At 38.5% G+C, this 22,487-nt stretch overlaps 2 protein-coding genes across 2 annotated transcripts; both read right to left on the reverse strand.

The window, feature by feature from the left end:
- LOC109838988 lies at positions 7,569-8,201 on the reverse strand. Its single transcript, XM_020407417.1, has one exon. It carries the CDS (start codon positions 8,199-8,201, stop codon positions 7,569-7,571), a length of 633 nt encoding a protein of 210 aa, XP_020263006.1.
- LOC109837797 (long-chain-alcohol oxidase FAO4A-like) lies at positions 9,246-19,188 on the reverse strand. Its single transcript, XM_020406155.1, is given in 5 exon segments — positions 9,246-9,817; positions 9,820-10,785; positions 10,788-11,135; positions 18,015-18,284; positions 18,863-19,188. Coding segments are annotated over 5 exon segments (2,205 nt in total). The 5' UTR covers positions 19,115-19,188; the 3' UTR covers positions 9,246-9,448.

The raw sequence follows: 22,487 nt of genomic DNA on the forward strand, positions 1-22,487 counted from the left end.
TTTTGAGGGAACAACGCGCCATTCAGGGTAGCGTTTCAGCTGTATCAGCCGAGGCTCGTAGTCGGGCTCATTGCCGCGAAGCGAGTGTTCTGTTTTGGGAACGCTATGCTCGGGTAAAGTTCCAAGAACGTGATCCTCGCGTTGGGCCAACATTCGGCTTTCGCGCAAATGTGCTCGTCGTATGGATCTTCTCCGTCTGCGAGCGGCGTTCTTCTTGGCTTGTTTCAAAGCCTTAGCAGCAGCATCATTGACATTTATGGAGCTTGTCTCCCCTAGAGAACGTTTATGGCCTGAAGTGCGTCTTGCTGACGTGGATGTGGGATATTCAACTCGCTGTGCGAGTTCAGCAGAGGCTGAGCCCGCTCCTGAAGCGGAGGGGCTGTTTGACGATTTTTGGCCAAAGGAGAGGACTTTATTTGGCGTTTCAACAGCAGATTTGACCTCCTTGGAGATCTTGCGGACATCACGCCTGACCTTGGTGCTAAGCGATCCAGAGGAGAGGGCTTCCTCGTATTTTGCTTGGTCAAACTCCACGATGAGAGTTTCAACAGTCGTTCCCATGAGGTGGACGTCGGACTGCGCTATCACTTCTTCATCAGAAAAGCTAGTCCCCAGCGGAGTCGCCATCTTTTGTATGTTGAAAAAAAATTGCAATAAAGAGAATGAAAGAAAATTGTCTTGTATTCCTTCGATCCCGGTTATAATTTGATTACAAAAGAGAGGAGAACGAATTTGGTTCTTCCCTTTGTTTAAAACTGGGTTCTTCTTGGTAGCGATGGAGTACCTCCTTCGATTGTTCGCGTCGAATTTGCTCTCCGTTGACGATCCGACTGTCTTATCTCGTGGGAACGATGAACTTCTGTGGAAAGTTTGATGGGTAACTCTTAACGAGTTTAAGAACTCTGAACGAGCTAGAACTCTGTGACGAGAGTTGTTAGAACCAAAAATTCGGTTAATGACCAAGCAGATCTTCTGTTGTTGAAGAATCCTCTTAGATTTGATCTTCTAAATTTGATTCAAATCTTCTATCTCCAAGGAATTCGCCTCTCCTGCCTCTCTGTGCGGTTGAGATCCTGAAGAATCCTCTCTGCTGCTGCCTCCCTGTTTCCAAAAACCAGCATTTAACTCAGTTGAGTTTGTTGAGATTTTATAGGTGGATAAGAGGTTGTAACTGCCCTCTAAATCCGCTCCTAAGTGGGCGTGATTTCCTCAGATCGTGGGATAAATAGTTCTGAAACCATTCGACTCATGTTTGAACGAGTCAAACGCCCAATCTGGCGTTCAGGACCCTAACTTCGTGTCTTAGAATTGAGACGCGAGGTTGGGTGTTGACTGAACATCCAGAACGCGAGGGTCGCTCGCGTTTTGCTTGTTGCAGCTTGGAAACGCGGGGGTCGGGTATTGGTTGAACATCAAGAACGCGAGGGTTGCTCGCGTTTTGCTTGTTGCAGCTTGGAAACGCGGGGGTCGCCTGCATTTCCAGAATTGTAACACGGGGATGACTTCCGCGTTTTAGAAGGGGTTAGTTGATCTGTAACCTCTTCTACAGAGCGTTGCAAGGACCGTTGTTCAGTAATCCTAGCTTTAGCTATTGTGGGGTGTAAAAGTCGTCAGATTATAACTTTCACCATAGATTATAAAAACTGCTGAATAGAGTTTTCATCAGTTGTCGGAAGTGTCGTTGAATTGTAACTCTTCTCGATCTATGTGAAAAGTCCTCCATTTGCAGCTTTCGTTTGTTGACATGAAAGCTATCTGATTGTAGCTTTCATTGTTGGAACTTGATGGGGATCCATTATCCATTGTGATTTTTAGACGAATATTTGCCCACAGCTCTCTACCAAGCTACTCATCAACTAAGTCTAACCTTTTATTTCTGAAATCATTATACTGCTTATCAGCATCTCTAATAGTTGCTAATATAATATTAGTCATGTTGTTGTCGCAGCCATCAAGATCAATCATCTCAAATATGAGGCCGTGTTTGTAGCGATTGTAGAGTTGCGGATGCAGTGATTAGAAAGTCGTCTGATTGTAACTTCCTGATTGTAACTTCTATTGTTGGGGCTTGATAGGGATCAGCTATCCATTGTGATTTTTAGACAGCCTACAAGTCTACTACTGAGAATTATAGTCGACTACTCATATTTGAATCTTGATTTACAGAACTATTGTTTTACAGTGTAGTTGACTACAACTAACTATAGTCGACTACTAAGCTTTGAAATTTATATTACAGAACATCTGTTTTACAAACTAGTCGACTCGACTACTTAGCTTTGAATTTTAATATTCAGACTTTCTGTTCTACAGAGTAGTCGACTACTGAACATTATAGTTGACTACTAAGACAGTTTTTCTGAACGTTTCATGTTTGAATTTGAAACAGTTTTTAGCCATTTATATTCGTTTAATTAGTTCAAAGATATGTCTTTTCAAGGGATATAAATAGGTTAGAAGTTCAGAATTTTAACACATGAAAATATATATATAAGATTGAATTTTTATGAAACTCAAGTGAATGAAAATCTGATTTTTACTTGAGTATTGAGAAAAACAAAATTCAGAAACAAAAGTTGTTCATCTTCATTTATACAATATTTTGAAAAGAATTCAAAGAACAAAAGAGTCTATAAGCCACTGTTGCACATCACAAACTTACCAAGGCTTATAGGAGATTTGTACATTGATTCAAGGAAAGTTCTCTCAGTTTGAGAGAGGTTGATCTCTTAGTCTAGAGATTGGTATGAAATTGGCAAGGTATTATGAATTGGTATTACAATTTGCAGTGACTTGCAAATTGGTCAGGTTTGGTTTTAATTTTGTACTTGATTCAAAATTATAGTGGAAATCTTAAGCGGGATTTGCTTGGGGACTGGATGTACACCGGATTGATGAAACCAGTATAAAATCTCTTGTTTGTGATTGTGATTTTCTGAGATTGTTGCCATTCTTTATTGCAATTTATTATCTATTTTAAATAAATTTTAAAAGAACACTATTCACGCCCCCTCTAGTGTTCTAGTGTATCTATTTTAGATCCTACAATTCTGAGATATTTACGGGTGCTATTCAAAACTATCCTACTTACGATAAGGAGTTTTATGCGTTCTACCAGGTGATCAAGTATTAGAGGGTGTACTTGTTGGGTAAGGAGGTGGTTGTGCATTCGGATCATAAGCCATTGGAGTTCTTACATGCCCAGACGAAGCTACAGCAGGCACGACACATGAAGTAGATGTCATATTTGATAGCGTTCTACATCATCATTAGGTACAAGAAGGGGGTGACTAACAAGTTTGTCGATATGCTATCTCGACTCCCAGTGAGAGCTTTGTTGGTGGCGACGCGTATTCAGTCCTTGATTCATTTGGAGTATGTGTAGATGTACACATCCAGTAGAGACTTCAGCAATGTGTTTGAGCAATTGAAGGTTGGTCGAAAGGGAGAGTATGAGCTCTGAGCAGATGGTTTGTTGTATCATGGGACATCACTTTGCATTTAGAAGATGCTTCTCAATCTACGACGCCATGTCTTTTAGCCAAAGATGTTAGAAGATGTTACCAAGTATGTTGAACGATGTAAGCTATGTTGTATATCTAAGCCTTCTAACAGAAAGAGGGGATTGTATCTACTGTTACCAGTGCCTTCTAGACCGTAGGAGAGTATTTCTATGGATTTCTTAATAGGGTTGCCAACGATCAAGCGCGGGCATGATTACTTGTTGATTGTAGTGGACCTATTCAGCAAGATGGTGATCTTGATTCCTTACAAGAAGACCATGACGGGAGCGGGTGCAGCGCAGTTGTTCTTTGAACATGTGTGGAAGCACTTTGGTTTGTAGAGTTTGATTATTTTGGATCGGGATATCAGGTTCCTCGGGCACTTTTGGGATTCTTTGTGGAGTTTGATAGACACCAGATTGAAGAAAAGCACGGTCATTCATCCATAAATCAATGAGCAGACAGAAGTAGTCAACCGGGCTATGGTTCACATGTTGCTGGGGTATAATTCTAGGCATCCCAAGACTTGGGATGAGAGATTATCATATCTTTAGTTTGCTTTCAACAGGGCCATTCACGGATCTTCGTGAAAGTCATCGTTTGAGAAGTGTTACAGGTTTTTACCTCCAAGTCTGTTTGATTTAGTATTCTCTAGTGAAGCTATGTCTGATGACAAAGAAGTGAGTAAAAGACAGAAGGCTCAGCGATTTCTGGAGAAGATTACAAGGATTCACGCTATCGTTGAAGCACAATTGAAAAAGTCACAAGCGAAGTACAAGGAGAAACATGATCAACATCGTATTCCTTGTAATTTTGGTAAATGTGACATGGTGTGGCTGAAGTTAGGTAAGGAGCGACTAAAGGGAGAAGGGAAAAAGTTGAAGCCTATACGATATGGTCCATTTTGGATTCTCGATTAGATCGGTGACAACGGCTTCAAACTGGATTTGCCACCTTACTTAGGCATGTATTTGGTAATCAATGCCGAGTAATTGAGGGTGTTCGATCCTTCATTGTTGGACAATGAGGGTGATGACAAAGTGATCTTGCCGCATGTTGAAGATTTATGGTTTGATAAAGAAGAGCCGCTAATAGAGGATTGCATTTTGGAGCGAAAGGAGACTACGACTAGATGGGGAACAAAGGAGTCGTTTCTGGTTGGACGTCAAGGTCAGGCTCCTAACAAAGCCAAGTGGTTCAGCAAAGAAGGAGGAGCTCGAGAGTTTCCTCAGTTGAAGTTCTAACTTGAACAGGACTTTAAGTTCCTAAAGGGGGGAGCCATGATACGGGTGTATCTTCTCTGTTTCGGGAACTTAGCGATCCTCATGGAAGCTTGAGGATAGATGATTCTCATGGTTGCTTGAGAATAGAAGCCTGGGCAGAGTCAGCGAAAATGGTGGAAATCAGGAAAAAGGCGAAAATCAGGAAGCTGGAGAAACAGCTCTGGTCGATCGACTGATGGGCTAGCATCGGTCGACCGATAAAGCACTATCGGTTAATCGATTTGCTATCATCAGTCAACCGATTCAACCGCAAGCGACTACTGGGAGTTTCGGGTCGGTCGACTGATCGAACATGATTGGTTGACCGACAACATGCACACTACAGGGTCTGGAAATCACGTTCTAACCGGTCGACCGATACACTCTTATCGGTCTACCGATGAAGGTCAATTGGTCGACCGATAGAGATACTTTAGTCGACCGATAGCGGTTTCCTTGGCCGAATTGGATTCCTTTTTTGGGCGAATCCTAGTTGGGTTTGTTCTAGATATTTACCACTTTTCCATCCACGTTGTTTAACATATAAATAGAGGTTGTTTAGAGTTTCTAAACATCAGAAAAGAGTTTAGTGAGGATAGAGAAGTTGTTCTTTATTCTAGAGAGATTGTGAGAAAGAGATTTTATTATCTTTTATTCTTCATAATCTAGATAATATATTTTTCTTCGCCAAATTGAATTGTTCGTGTGTTTTTGCTTTTTTTTTCCTCAAAACCCATCTTTGATTATTCCGCGATCAAAGGTGTTCGTACGGCGATTCGTATCATCCACTCAAGTCCATCATCTAACTTGATCGTCAGTGGTACAATGGGGGAACCAATCCCCGCCCTCTCACAACTTTCTACATGTGCAAATTGTTCAGCAACCCCAATTTAAGAACCATATATAAAGTCGAAGAAGAAGGCGATACCTTCATCAATCTCCTCTACCTCATCGAAATTATCCTGTCCTAGATACGTATTGACTGTGTGATCATTGGTACAACAACAACTACATTTTATATGATGTGCTAGAGATAAAATTGTAGATTTTTTATTTGATATAGATTTGAAGATGCAAATGGCTAATATGACAATTATCAGTATTTAATTGAATAAAAACATTACTTTTTGCTGTAAGTGTGCTTGAAATTGTAAAGTTTTCCCCCAAACTTTCATCGACAGCAAAGAAAATGCAAAACAGCAAAATGAGTTCGCAGCAAAGAAAAATGCTTAACTGTAGAATGAGTAGACTTTTAATACTGAAAATTCACCGAAGAAGCTTTTAATATCAAACTGGTTAAGAGAGCTTATAACATAAAATACCAATTTAATAATTTAGCCTTTTATCATCCAAATGAGGTAAATTCATTGCCCACTCTTCATTCACTAGTTAGTGGAGAAAAAGAAATCAATGATGAAAAAAAAATCAGAAATGATTCTTATTAAGTAAAAGAAAAAACAATTAGCTCCTTTTCTTGCTAGAAGGCCCATAAACTCTTCTAAACCAAATTGCATATTCTTCAACAAAAATTAAAAAATATATAAAATAATTAGATTCAAAGGTTTAAAATATTCTATTTTTTAAATATAAAACATTCAGGATTCATTTGATATTTAGTATAATAAAATGCATCATTCTTATGTTCCAATAATTTCATTGTCGCAAATGTATAGGAATACTATATTGTTGTTAGATAAATATAAATGTCAAAAAATATTAAAATTTGAAATCCATCGAACTTTATGGTACCAAAAGTAGGTAGTGTTTTTACATAAAAAGTAGAATAATATAAGATTTTGATGGTTGTGAAGTCGTGACTTGTGAGACCTACAACTTTTGATGTGATAACTAAGATGAATCTTATTATACGTGTATCTCTCAGTAACTTATTTTGTAAAATGATCCGTCATCTGATATCTATTTTTCTATAATAAAATTTTAATGTTTATTATATTGGAAACATCCATGTATTTCAGTCCTAGACACACTGGAAGTGTCATAAAAGAAACAGAAGGTGAAAACGGCAAGGAGCAAGCATTTGGCAATAAATTGACTAGTCTGACCACTTCGATGCTAGCCATACGCCGATCAGTTGGACTGGTCCTCAAACTGCTTTCGGATTGTTTAAGTTTGCGTTCTATAGTATCATGTTGGGTGGAGTTCCTGATTGGTATTGTATCCAGTTTTACCTTGTCAATATAATTCTTCCAAGTCAAGATTAAGGGTGTTAAGCCGAAAAAAGAGTTGCATATTATAAAATAGAAGTATAGAAAAATAAAGGAGAGAAATCTTGGATTTCTGGATTTGTGAGTATTTTTTTAGTGAGATTCAGAGAGAGTTTCTTTCTAGCTCCTTCGATAGCGCAAGAAAAATTTATATAGGTCCGTATGGATCAACTCCAAAGGCTTTGTTGCCCTCCATGCTCCTTCCTTTGAGAACTCGCCTCGGTGCTGCTTGGCTTTCATGCAACTAGAGCAGACACTTTCAACTCCTTCAATGGTTGGGAGGCCATACACCATTTCTCTGCTTTGAAGAGTCTTGAGGCTTTGGAAGTTGAGATGCCTGAGCCTCTTGAGCCATAGCCAGGAGGAGTTCACCTCTTCGACCTTTAGAGCTTGAGTGTTCAAGTAGTGAAGTGAGAGAGGAAAACTTCTGTTGGGTTGCATCTTGACTTTGGCCACCAAGTTGTTAAAACTCTTATCATCATAGATCTTCACTACTTGATCACCAAAAACTAAAAAATAACCGTTAAGGAGCATTTGACCTACACTTAACAGATTTTCCTCTAGACCCGGTACAAGCATTACATCATTGATGTATCTTTTTTTTCTTTCTTTGTATTTAAAGCCAAGATACCCTTTCCTTCAAATTTTATAATATTCCCATTTCCCATCTTAACACTACCAAGATAGGATGTGTCTAAGTCTATCAACAGTGACCGGTTCGCGGTCATGTGGTTACTACTGCCACTGTCAATATACCAAAGACTATCATCACTATCTTTTCCTCCATGACAAGCAAAGAAAATATTACCTTCGTCGTCCTCTTCTTGGTTTGCAAAGACTTGCCGATAGTTTTGATTTTGATTTCCTTGAGTCCTGCACTGCTCTTTGGTATGCCCAAATCTGGAGCGGTTGGTGCACTTAGGCTTCCCCTCGAACCAACACTTCCCTTGATGAGACTTGCCGCAAGTTCTACATGTGGATTTGCTACATTGTTGGGAGTTGCCACTTTGTTGTTGTTGTTGAGGCTTTGGAGCAAAATTGGGCTTGCCTCCTTTCTTCTTCTTCTTTTGCTTCTGGCTCTGTTGTTGATTTGAGCTCATGTTGAAGCATTGGAAGGCTCTCTCCATGGTAGAAGCTTCATTCCTCTTCTCAAGCTTTTGGTCAAACGCCTTGATGGATGCGATTGCATCTTGTAATGAAAGCTTCTCCATATCTTTTGTTTCTTCTATCACACTTACACTGGGGTCATATCTACTAGAGAGAGAAATAATAATTTTTTAAACTACTCTTTGATTTGTTACATCTTCACCATATGTTTTTAATTGATTTATAACATTGGTGAATCTAGTAAGAAAAAATCATCGAGTCTTTCTTCTACTCTCATAGAGATTTGCTCAAACTCTTTTCTAATAGTTTGAAGCTTAACCGCCCGTACCTTTTCACTTCCACGGTACTCTTCTTGGAGAATGTCCCATGCCGCCTTTGCTGTCTCCTCGTTGGAGATCTAGGGGAAGATGGAGTCGGAGATGGCATTTTGGATCAACCCGAGGGCTTTGTCATTCCTCATGTAGTTGAACTTTAATGTCTTCTGCTCCGCCGGTGTGAGAGAGTCTTCGTCTTCTGGGACCTCGAAACATTTCTCCACCAGCTTCCAAAGGTCATGCGCTCTGAATATCGTCCTCATCTTGATCTGCCAAAAGTCGTAGTTCTTCCTGGAGAAGATCGGTGTTCGTATCTCGCCGGAGGTAGGTTTTGGGTCGGACTCAATGACTATTGGGTCAGCCACTTGAACCCGAGATGAAGTTGGAGAATCGACGGTTTTATCGGTCATTTTGAGGAGGCTATTTGGAAGAGTTTTGGTAGTGGGTTTTGGTGTTTTTGTAGAGGTAGGGTTTCTTTACACTCGGTTGTCGTAACGAAGCTCTGATACCATGTTGTAATTTTGAACTGAGTAGTGAAGAAAACTTTGGCTAAGGCTAGTATGATAGAGAATTAGAGAGAGAGAGGTGTAGAAGAAGATAAAGAATTTGGTGCTTTTGTTTTCTTTTTTTTATTCATATCAAATTCTCCCACTCATGGGTTTATATAGACTTATACATGATCCTTCATACTCTATACATTTACTTTCATAGAATACAAAGAGTCAACTCTTAGAATACCACCCTACTTATTATACTTTGACTCTTAAGATTCCCTTCCACTTAGGATATCACACTATGACTCTTAGGTTGTTTAGGTTGCTAAACACTGATTAGTTCAACAATATCTGAATCCAGCAACTTATAATATGACAAGCAAACAGCAAAGAAAACCGCTACAATTAGGGAACACAAGATATGATTATTTTAACGATACAAGATAAAGATAAAGCAGAGATCCTACGCTTCTTGCACATACGACGGTATATATATCTTATCGTAAATCATCAACGATTACTCGATTTCCTCATACCTCGGCTTCAATTCTTATTTCCCTTGTTCTCCTTCCTCCTAATCTTCCTTCTGAGCTCCTCTACAATCCTCTGCGCCGTACAGTAAGCAATAGCCTGCACCGTCACCATCGGATTCACTCCAAGAGCCGTTGGAAACACGCTTGCATCTGCCACGTACAACCCCTCCACCTCCCACGTCTCCCCGCTCTGGCTCACCGCAGACGTCGCTGGACTCACCCCCATTCTACAGCTCCCCATCTGATGCGCCGAGCATATCGGCGTCGAAAAATCCCTAAGCCCTCTATCGCCCACCTTCTTCACGAACTTCTCGAACTCATGCGAGCTTGCTCTCTTCACATCAAGCCTATCCCCTTTGCAATGGTGAGTCCCTATCTCCGTCGCCCCTTCGCCCCTGCCGCCGTCACTATCCTCAGCATTTTCTCAATCCCCCTTTTCAAATTCTCTTCGTCGAACCCGTTCATTTTGTAGGTTATCGACCCTGAGGAGTCGATACTGCCGCAGGATTTGTCTCTGGCTAGCGCGAAAATGTGCGCAGTGTTTGCAAACTTTGTCATCCGATTCTTGAAATCAAGACTGGACGTCCATGGCGTCAATGCGGAGAACATTCCCGGATGTAGATGCGGCGTTTGGATGATAGCACCGTAGCCGCTTGCAGCGGATTTGTAGACGACAGGCGACATGGCCGTCATTATTCCTCCCTCGTAGCTGTTCTTGTTCTCGGTAGGAAAATGGCCCCATACCATAACCACAGGATGCAGGTGCAAATTCTTCCCTATGTTTGGGTTTTTAAGCCCGCTGTTTTTGAGAAGCACAGGCGTCCTGAGTGCACCGCAAGCGACGACAGTGACTTTCGATTCAACGATGCAGGTTTCTTTCTTGCCTGACCATCCGTTTTCATACTCGAACGCGACTCCCGTAGCAACATTTCGCTTCCGTTTCATGTCGGAGTACAAGATTTTGGTGGCCGTGCAACCGGGCAGTACAACACCGTTGTTCTTGACAGGATAGCCCAATTCTTGACATCCTCGACGCAACACCGAATTGTTGAGGTTGTCCTCGTCCACCTCGTTCTGAACCCCCATCCTCTCGCACACGCAGTCGAGCGCTTGCGCATAGGCATCGCTGCCGAATAATTCAACGCCACACTCGTTCCGCCACTCGGATATCACGTGGTCTGGCGTGCGGATCGACGCGGCCCAGTTGATCGCGGATCCACCGCCGACGGTGGAGGCGGTCAGGATTACGACGCCGGTGTCGTCGGAGGCGAGAAGGCCGTTGTATTCGTACATTGTTGAGGGCGCGTCGGCTTCGCAAGAAGAGTGAGAGCCTGTTGCGACGGCGTTTGCTAGCGCCCTTTTTCGAGGACTTTGTAGCCTGCCTGCGCGAGGACGCCAGCAACGACTCCGCCTCCGGAGCCAGAGCCAACGATGACGGCATCACATTTGATGGTTAAGGTGGGCTTTTCGTGGGCCTTTTTGGGGTGGGGTGGGGTTGTTAAGGAGAGGCCCGCCTGAGAGAGGGCTGAGGAGAGAGCGTCCCTTGAGGATTGCATGTAGACTAGGGCTCGTTGAAGGGGTCCCGTTGTTGATGGTGGTTGGTTGTCTGGGGTGGACTTGAGGTGGTCAGAGTAGCTCGGGTCGGGTCCGCAGTAGCCTATTGCTTTCCACGTTGGGTTCTCATTCTTTTCATTTACCTGCGAATGTCGGCAAACAGCGGTGACAAGGTTACCCGGAGTTTCATGTCAAAGTGAAGCCAGGCTGTTTTTTTAACTCCGTATCCAGGGTAAAATGATAACAGTAGTAATAATAGCTTCACAAGCATAAGGCGAGAGATTAGATATATACTAAAGACCTAAATGTTGCTGATTTAAATATTGTGGTAAGATTTTTATGAATGGATGTGACGATGTCGCTATATTACATCTTACATATATTTTTTAAGTTGAAATATAATAAATTTCAAATTTGTCAAGGGCGTGTAATACCATGTGGTAAACCTTTTCTATTCATAATGATATGTAAACAGTTAAAAAGCAATGCAAACAGTTTTAAAAGATCAATTAAGTCAAATTAACAAAACATTGAACCAGTCCAAATACCGCACAAAATCAGTACAAACATGGGTATAAAATCACGATGAAGCGTCAACTCTTTTTCTTTATGTAGGTAGAGAACCCTCTATGAATTTTTCCCCCCTTTTTTCTTAGTCGTTTGGAAATTAATTAGATGGAGGGGAAATGGATAGAAATTAGATTTTAAGAAACCATCAAATCCTACCGAGCGCGGTTCCGCTTGGTTTATGTCTAATCACCAAAAAAATAAAAAAAAAAACTTAACAAAACACATTTCTTGGAGTGATTTTCATTGTTCTCTTTTGGATGAGGGCATTCATTAAAATATTAATTTACTTAAAGTGTCAAATTAATTTAAAAAGTAGAAAATTCATTTCCTAGCTATTTTGTAGAAAATGTATTGAAAACCCTATATACTGGCGTAATTCTATTCTTTTCTTTCTTTCTTTCTTTCTTTTTTTCGGAATTAGGTATTTATTTTATTTTTGGTTAAATTTGATTTCCACAAGCAAACATCCCCTAGAGCTACATATATATCTTAGGACCAAAGTGAGTACTCATGAAAGGTCCCAGTCCTTCCCCGTGAAAGGTGCCCAAAGATAATCATAAAGTCTAGAATCGTCCACAAAGGCTCTTGTCAAACTAATTTGGAACGCTATTAAAAATGCCCAGCTGAGCGTTGCCCTTTCAATTTCTTAGTCGTTGCGCATTCATTTGCCAGAAATTGAATTTACTAATTAAGGGTCGCGTCACATAAGCTTTTTTCGTGCTTAAACCTGAGCTTTTCAAATTTCTACGGATCAACCCTTTCTGCTAGTCCTTTTCAACTGTATATGGTTTAGACATGATGAAAGGGTCCTCAATGCAGCAAGCAATTACATTTAGACTTAGCATTAATGTAAGTTTCCTTGTAATATTTGTTGTGCACAGCGGAAATTTCGGCAGAGTTTCTGGTGCACGACAAGAGAGAAAGATCGCAATAAGAATACCCGTCTCACCAAGGAAACAAGAATCTGAAGCGAATATCTCAACAAAGTGAGATATCGGCTCTTCCTCTCATCAGTTCTAGGACTGACTTGTCGAGGGATCCTAAAAACTATTACAATGACCACAAACACAAACAAACAAATTTTACGTGGTTCGGCAATTGCTTACGTCCACGGGGATAGGATGAGGAGATTCCACTAAATCAAGGAGAGTACAAAGGGTTACAATCTCACAAAACTCACAAACTAACCCTCAACCAAAGGTCTCAACTTGCTCATAATATCTCCCTCTCTTAATGCTCAAAAGTCTCTCTAACCTCTGATTACAACTCTCCTCACTTTTTTATGATTGATTCTAATCTCCATATATATAGAAAAACTAAAACCAAAACATATTAGGAATCCTAAAACCAAAAACAAAACAAATTAGGAATCCTAATAAACTCTAGGAATTCAAATAACCTCATGTTACCAAAATAGATTAGGAATACTAATAATCTCATGTTATCAAAATAGATTAGGAATCCTCCTATCCAACAATATTTGTCTTCTTCACAAAAATATATATATATTTAGATCATGCACCAGGAATTGCAAGGCAAGAACAAAATTGAGCAGGGTCTGTGTCTAATTAGCAGTAGAAATATTTGTAGTTCGCGATGGACTTCTACAACCCCTCTCCAACTGTTTTTTTAATCGTCTCAACAAAGTAAGAGATTTTTTGGGTAGAAACCTTGAACATTTCGCAAGGATATGATTCACAATTTTATCTACCCTTAGAGATTATAACAATATTGACAACAATTTATCCACTAGTGTTATCAAATCCATTACTTAGCAAAGGTATTAGCTACCTTTCCCGATATAGCTTTAACAAGTTTTGTTTTCTAGCTATGCGCCAATAGGATTACAAGGTGGGGAAAAAAATTAAATATTCATATAACATGGTATGAAAATTAAGGAATGTGATTCAAAATATTATTCTTTCAAAGAGAATGGATCCTATTTTCGTAGCATGGAAGTTTTTAGGAGTAGCAGTGTAGTTATCATTATTCTTTTTTAATACTAAAGATACACATTTTACTAAAATGTTTTTGTTATTAACATTATTTCGGAATTTTCAATTCTACGTACCAAGCAGCTGTAGTTTATTATTAACTCAACCACTAGCATGTTTATATTTAAGAAATATGACATGTGGCAGCTCTAGTTTAAATGTCAGGGTCCTTCCCATCGAACAATCTGACAAGAGCGTTACATACAGTCTAACTAATAAACCAACAAAATCAGTAGGAGAAGGATCCACTAACAACTATAACACCCGTACCAATTAATGCTTCAGACTTTATTACCTATTAAAAATTGAATTTTTACAACAAAAAATTTACTCCTGAAAAATCACATGCATGCATGTCTACCATTTATTCACACCCCGAACAAGTGCGTAGGGATTTTATATAATAACCCAACAAACATTCTTATGAATTACTGACAAGAGTCAATACAAGTTAATCTAATTCGTTGAAAATGCTGACGTGGCCTTCTACTCTATTTTTTTTTTTTTTTTTTTACATTTACATTTCAATTATATATGTGTTCTATAGGACCATAAATTGGAGCTTGACAAAGAAGCACGCACGGACGAATAGTAAATGAAATTTCAGCAGTATTTAAAACATTTGGATATGCATCTTTTCGAGTCTTTTCTACGAAAGGACAAAGGTGAGTATACTGGATTGGCTATTAAAAAGTAAAAATATAATATTTTCTTGCAAATTAGTTAATTACCTGGGTGAAATAGAAGACGAGGACCATTTGTTTGAGGCCTCGAAAGAGCATTCTATAGAACGAAAGCCAGTGCGTCGCCCACGATACTAGGATCTCCTCCCGACGTTGGGGATCAATTTCGGAGAGTTTGAGAAAGAAGGGGGGTTTCCAAGATAAACTCTTTGTCCCGCAGAAGATAAATGTCCCATACCATGTAGATAATAACCATAGAGCTATGCGAAGTAGTCCTCGCATCGCGTGTCGCATCCTCACGGCTATGTACTCTCCCACCTAGTTATCAGAAGGTAATACAACGATACAGTCAAGCAATGTTCATAAATTTTTTGGGGGGGTTGGGTGGAACTCTTTGTCCCGCAGAAGATAAATGTCCCATACCATGTAGATAATAACCATAGAGCTATGCGAAGTAGTCCTCGCATCGCGTGTCGCATCCTCACGGCTATGTACTCTCCCACCTAGTTATCAGAAGGTAATACAACGATACAGTCAAGCAATGTTCATAAATTTTTTGGGGGGGTTGGGTGGCCGCAGTAGCCTATTGCTTTCCACGTTGGGTTCTCATTCTTTTCATTTACCTGCGAATGTCGGCAAACAGCGGTGACAAGGTTACCCGGAGTTTCATGTCAAAGTGAAGCCAGGCTGTTTTTTTAACTCCGTATCCAGGGTAAAATGATAACAGTAGTAATAATAGCTTCACAAGCATAAGGCGAGAGATTAGATATATACTAAAGACCTAAATGTTGCTGATTTAAATATTGTGGTAAGATTTTTATGAATGGATGTGACGATGTCGCTATATTACATCTTACATATATTTTTTAAGTTGAAATATAATAAATTTCAAATTTGTCAAGGGCGTGTAATACCATGTGGTAAACCTTTTCTATTCATAATGATATGTAAACAGTTAAAAAGCAATGCAAACAGTTTTAAAAGATCAATTAAGTCAAATTAACAAAACATTGAACCAGTCCAAATACCGCACAAAATCAGTACAAACATGGGTATAAAATCACGATGAAGCGTCAACTCTTTTTCTTTATGTAGGTAGAGAACCCTCTATGAATTTTTCCCCCCTTTTTTCTTAGTCGTTTGGAAATTAATTAGATGGAGGGGAAATGGATAGAAATTAGATTTTAAGAAACCATCAAATCCTACCGAGCGCGGTTCCGCTTGGTTTATGTCTAATCACCAAAAAAATAAAAAAAAAAACTTAACAAAACACATTTCTTGGAGTGATTTTCATTGTTCTCTTTTGGATGAGGGCATTCATTAAAATATTAATTTACTTAAAGTGTCAAATTAATTTAAAAAGTAGAAAATTCATTTCCTAGCTATTTTGTAGAAAATGTATTGAAAACCCTATATACTGGCGTAATTCTATTCTTTTCTTTCTTTCTTTCTTTCTTTTTTTCGGAATTAGGTATTTATTTTATTTTTGGTTAAATTTGATTTCCACAAGCAAACATCCCCTAGAGCTACATATATATCTTAGGACCAAAGTGAGTACTCATGAAAGGTCCCAGTCCTTCCCCGTGAAAGGTGCCCAAAGATAATCATAAAGTCTAGAATCGTCCACAAAGGCTCTTGTCAAACTAATTTGGAACGCTATTAAAAATGCCCAGCTGAGCGTTGCCCTTTCAATTTCTTAGTCGTTGCGCATTCATTTGCCAGAAATTGAATTTACTAATTAAGGGTCGCGTCACATAAGCTTTTTTCGTGCTTAAACCTGAGCTTTTCAAATTTCTACGGATCAACCCTTTCTGCTAGTCCTTTTCAACTGTATATGGTTTAGACATGATGAAAGGGTCCTCAATGCAGCAAGCAATTACATTTAGACTTAGCATTAATGTAAGTTTCCTTGTAATATTTGTTGTGCACAGCGGAAATTTCGGCAGAGTTTCTGGTGCACGACAAGAGAGAAAGATCGCAATAAGAATACCCGTCTCACCAAGGAAACAAGAATCTGAAGCGAATATCTCAACAAAGTGAGATATCGGCTCTTCCTCTCATCAGTTCTAGGACTGACTTGTCGAGGGATCCTAAAAACTATTACAATGACCACAAACACAAACAAACAAATTTTACGTGGTTCGGCAATTGCTTACGTCCACGGGGATAGGATGAGGAGATTCCACTAAATCAAGGAGAGTACAAAGGGTTACAATCTCACAAAACTCACAAACTAACCCTCAACCAAAGGTCTCAACTTGCTCATAATATCTCCCTCTCTTAATGCTCAAAAGTCTCTCTAACCTCTGATTACAACTCTCCTCACTTTTTTATGATTGATTCTAATCTCCATATATATAGAAAAACTAAAACCAAAACATATTAGGAATCCTAAAACCAAAAACAAAACAAATTAGGAATCCTAATAAACTCTAGGAATTCAAATAACCTCATGTTACCAAAATAGATTAGGAATACTAATAATCTCATGTTATCAAAATAGATTAGGAATCCTCCTATCCAACAATATTTGTCTTCTTCACAAAAATATATATATATTTAGATCATGCACCAGGAATTGCAAGGCAAGAACAAAATTGAGCAGGGTCTGTGTCTAATTAGCAGTAGAAATATTTGTAGTTCGCGATGGACTTCTACAACCCCTCTCCAACTGTTTTTTTAATCGTCTCAACAAAGTAAGAGATTTTTTGGGTAGAAACCTTGAACATTTCGCAAGGATATGATTCACAATTTTATCTACCCTTAGAGATTATAACAATATTGACAACAATTTATCCACTAGTGTTATCAAATCCATTACTTAGCAAAGGTATTAGCTACCTTTCCCGATATAGCTTTAACAAGTTTTGTTTTCTAGCTATGCGCCAATAGGATTACAAGGTGGGGAAAAAAATTAAATATTCATATAACATGGTATGAAAATTAAGGAATGTGATTCAAAATATTATTCTTTCAAAGAGAATGGATCCTATTTTCGTAGCATGGAAGTTTTTAGGAGTAGCAGTGTAGTTATCATTATTCTTTTTTAATACTAAAGATACACATTTTACTAAAATGTTTTTGTTATTAACATTATTTCGGAATTTTCAATTCTACGTACCAAGCAGCTGTAGTTTATTATTAACTCAACCACTAGCATGTTTATATTTAAGAAATATGACATGTGGCAGCTCTAGTTTAAATGTCAGGGTCCTTCCCATCGAACAATCTGACAAGAGCGTTACATACAGTCTAACTAATAAACCAACAAAATCAGTAGGAGAAGGATCCACTAACAACTATAACACCCGTACCAATTAATGCTTCAGACTTTATTACCTATTAAAAATTGAATTTTTACAACAAAAAATTTACTCCTGAAAAATCACATGCATGCATGTCTACCATTTATTCACACCCCGAACAAGTGCGTAGGGATTTTATATAATAACCCAACAAACATTCTTATGAATTACTGACAAGAGTCAATACAAGTTAATCTAATTCGTTGAAAATGCTGACGTGGCCTTCTACTCTATTTTTTTTTTTTTTTTTTTACATTTACATTTCAATTATATATGTGTTCTATAGGACCATAAATTGGAGCTTGACAAAGAAGCACGCACGGACGAATAGTAAATGAAATTTCAGCAGTATTTAAAACATTTGGATATGCATCTTTTCGAGTCTTTTCTACGAAAGGACAAAGGTGAGTATACTGGATTGGCTATTAAAAAGTAAAAATATAATATTTTCTTGCAAATTAGTTAATTACCTGGGTGAAATAGAAGACGAGGACCATTTGTTTGAGGCCTCGAAAGAGCATTCTATAGAACGAAAGCCAGTGCGTCGCCCACGATACTAGGATCTCCTCCCGACGTTGGGGATCAATTTCGGAGAGTTTGAGAAAGAAGGGGGGTTTCCAAGATAAACTCTTTGTCCCGCAGAAGATAAATGTCCCATACCATGTAGATAATAACCATAGAGCTATGCGAAGTAGTCCTCGCATCGCGTGTCGCATCCTCACGGCTATGTACTCTCCCACCTAGTTATCAGAAGGTAATACAACGATACAGTCAAGCAATGTTCATAAATTTTTTGGGGGGGTTTATTTGAATTAATTACTCCTCTTATCACAGGCTAATAATTAGTTAATTTATTTCATGCGTGTATTATGTTTGTTTAGATGTAGAGACTAAATGGGGGGAATACAAATGTGATATTCTATGCTATTAGCTGATATGCTGGTGACGCGCAGCCCATCTAGACTATAGATTAAAATTACCAACATATATATAATTAAAGATCATAGGAGTCCATGTAAACTTTCCTTAGCAAACTAGGTGCACAGTCAAAAGGTGTGACCGCAAATATTTTGGAATCCCATCTCACTCTCTAATTATACATGTGTATGTTCGGATGGAATTACAGGAGGACTATGTCCGTCCATGATGCTACCTGACGCAGATCAAAATGCTAAGCTATGATCTATATATATTGATGATATTGAGTTTTCACATCAACGACGCACCATCCAATATCTTGGAGAGATATGATTACGATCCTTTACTATCTTTATGTACACGTAAAATATTTATTTTGTTAAACGCAAGTGCTACTTACAACTTCGGGTGTTCCGAGCATAGAGGCTGAGGTTTGGTAGAACGTGGTGGTGGATTCTTTAGTATCCCCTCCAGGAAAGTTTATAGAAGGTAGGAGCGTGTCGGCAAAAGCTGTCAGTGAGTCCATCTCTCGTCGAGTCAACCCCGTTAGTACTCGCGGCTTAACTCCAATCGCATCAAATGCTGCCTCAAGATCAATCGGAGACCCTAACAACGCCTTCTCTGCGACCATTGGAGATTTTGATCCGTCCATAGTTCTCTCTCTTTAACTTTGCGTTTTGTGTGTATAAGCGGGAGAGAGAATGTGTGGCGTATAAGTAGCTAGTGTTTGTGGCGCATTTGCGTATTATATATAGTCGTATTAAGGTGGTAGGAGATGACCACAATTAATAGCTTCTAACGCTACATCTAGCTAACTCTTACCAGTCTTCATTTATTTTGCTTGCTCTCTCTCTCTCTACAACTTACACTAGTTCTACGTATGATAAACGCCAACTAAGAAAGTCATTGGTTGGTTGAAAGGTTATTAATAAATTCACTAGAGAGTGAAGATAATGGCTTGGACTTGATTGAAACATAGTGATGATGTAGATAGCTAATTAGGAGAAACCTAAAATGAACATGTATGGAAAGGACTAAGGCAATCTTACGCAGGGCCGTATCTGAGATTTTAGGGGCCCTGTGCGAAAAGTAAACACAGGGCCTTTCTCAATATACAAAATATCAATAAATCCCAATTCGAATCCCTAAAATGCTAGGGAACAAAATATTACTGATCAGACATTAAAATGTTACCTGAATTTTTTGCATCTGCATAATCTTTAACATACTTTTCAAGTGCTATTGCTCATTCTTCATCTCTTCGGTCACCTGAATAAAATGTTACTGGTCAGATAAATGCATGTAATCCCACCTTAATAAAGCTTTCCAATAGAGCAAATAGTCCACAATAAGAAATACTTGCATATTATGTTCCTCTTGTATCTGTGCTTACCTTCATAAGAGATATCGAAGCCTTTAGCATAAAAAAGTATCATCGAAAAATTGTCCTCCTTGCATTTTTAGCTGCAAATGAAGCCTTTAGCATAAAAAAGTATCATCGAAAAATTGTCCTCCTTGCATTTTTAGCTGCAAAATCACTATTAAGCCCTTAACATCAATTTTATCTATAAAATCATTTTCAATAGATATCAAAACTAGTCCATTTAGTCTTTCTTGTGACATGGTCGATCTCAGATAAGATTTTAATAATTTTAATTTTGAAAAACTTCTTTCTGCAGATGCGACTGTAACAGGTATAGTCAATAATATTCTATAAGCAATACATGTATTTGGAAAATAATTTCGTATTTGTAAGAAATTCAGTATATCAATAGCCATCTTTGTCTCTTTTGGTAAAATATTTCGTAAGATTTTTAGTTCTCCAAATAAATCTTTCCCATCAAGATCAGAAAATGTTTTATATTTTAGAACAATTTCAAGATTATCACAACATGCTTTCAAATTATTATCATCTAATGAATTTAACTTTTCTGAACCAAACAAAAATCCAAAAATATCTTCATATGCTTTATATTGCTCAAACCTTTTCTTTAGTGAACAAATAGCTTGATCTATAATATACAAAAAATAATTGATTCTAAAAGATTCTTCAGTTGATTGTGTTGTCTCCTCATTAACATTCTCATCAAATTGTCTTTTTCTACGGATTTGACGTTTTACTTGAAATACAGAATCAATTTCCATTTCAGTAGCAATTTCTTTAGCAATTGTCATAGCTTGTGTGAGCCCAACTTCTCTATACTCCTCAAAAAACCTAATCAATCCTTTTACTTGATCTATAGAAATATCAATAAGCATGTCTTTAGATTGTAAATATTTGCTAATTAAGTTAACAGCAAACAATATATCATACCAAATAAGCATACTTAATAAAAATTTAAAATTTCTAATTCCATGGGTTGCTAAAGAATCTGCTTCACTCCTTATTTTGGAGTCATTATCAGTTTCTGCTAACCGAAGTAGTGCTTCTCTTATTTCAAGCGTTTGGAATCTAATTGCTTTAAAGCTTTCAATATGGCTTTCCTAACGTGTAGCCGACAATAACTTCACAGTTAAACCTTTTACATTATTTATCAAAATTTGCCATCGCTTTGTTGAGTGAGAAAATAATGTATAAATGCGTTGTATCACTCCAAAAAAGTCTTTTGCTTTACCACAACAATTTGTCATATCACAAAGTGTTAAATTAAGTCTATGACAACCACAAGGCGTGTATAATGTTCTAGGATTTATATCAAGTACTTTTTTTTGTACACCTTGGTGTCTCCCTTTCATATTAGAACCATTATCATACCCTTAACCTCGTACATTATCAATATCAAGATTAAGAGTTTTTAGCACATTTTGCAATTCTTCAAAAAGTCATTGTCCAGATGTATCATTTACTTTTAAAAATTCTACAAATTTTTTTTCTATTTTTATCGGGCTTGTAGAAATATCAACACATCATAATATTAAAGTCATGTGTTCTTGGTGACTTGCGTCTGGAGTACAATCAAGTATTACTAAAAAATATTTAGCTTCTTTAATTTTTTGAACTATTGCACATTTGATTTTAGAAGCTAACATACTTATCAATTCATTTTGAATTGTAGGCTGTCTAAAAATCACAATAGATAGTTGATCCCCCATCAAACACCGACGACGGAAGTTACAATCTGACGACTTCCATAAGGCTATAATTTGAGGACTTTCACGTAGATCGCTGAAGGTTACAATCTGACGACCTTCACGATAACTGATGAAAGCTCTAATTCAACAGCCTTCACAATCAACATCGGGAGTTACAATCTGATGACTCTCATATTTTTAAGGAGCCAAGACGAAGGTTACAAGGTGACGATCTTTGCAACGCTCTAGCAAAAGAGACTACAAATTGACGGTCTCTTCATATTAAAACGCATATATATCTCAAACCGTAAGGAATTTGGCGAAACGGAGGAAGTGAACCAAAGCCTTTGGCTCGGTTCGGATGGCTCCGTCTCGTCGAGATAGCTGATTTTTATATATAATTCGTCCAATTCTGACTTACGGTTTGAAAGTTATGACCTGTTCTTCGCAGCAAGTTATGTTCTGAAGTCCGTCTGCGAGACCGGACTTCGTCAGAACATTGGACTTAGCCTGAAGCTCGCCAAGCCCGCCTAAGGTTCGCCTCTGCATTACAGAGTCAAAACGCACAGGTCGAACCAGCGTTATAACCTCAAAACGCAGAGGTTATCCTCGTTATATAACATCAAAACACAGAGTTACGGCCCAACTGTGCGTTTTCAGTCTAAAACAAGCCCAACTCTGCGTTTTCAGCCTAAAACGCAGAGTTCATCTCTAAAACAGCACGACCTGTGCGTTCTCAGCCTAAAACAGGCCCAACTCTGCGTTTTCAGCCTAAAACACAGAGTTCATCTCTAAAACAGCACGACCTGTGCGTTCTCAGCGTAAAATAGGTCCAACTCTGCGTTTTCAGCCTAAAACGCAGAGTTCATCTCTAAAACAGCACGACCAGTGCGTTTCAACTCCCAGCGAGCGCCCAACTCTACGTCTCATCTCCACGACGCAGAGTTAAGGTC

This window comes from Asparagus officinalis, chromosome 4 (genome assembly GCF_001876935.1).
Source record: "Asparagus officinalis chromosome 4, Aspof.V1, whole genome shotgun sequence".
Lineage (NCBI taxonomy): Eukaryota > Viridiplantae > Streptophyta > Magnoliopsida > Asparagales > Asparagaceae > Asparagus > Asparagus officinalis.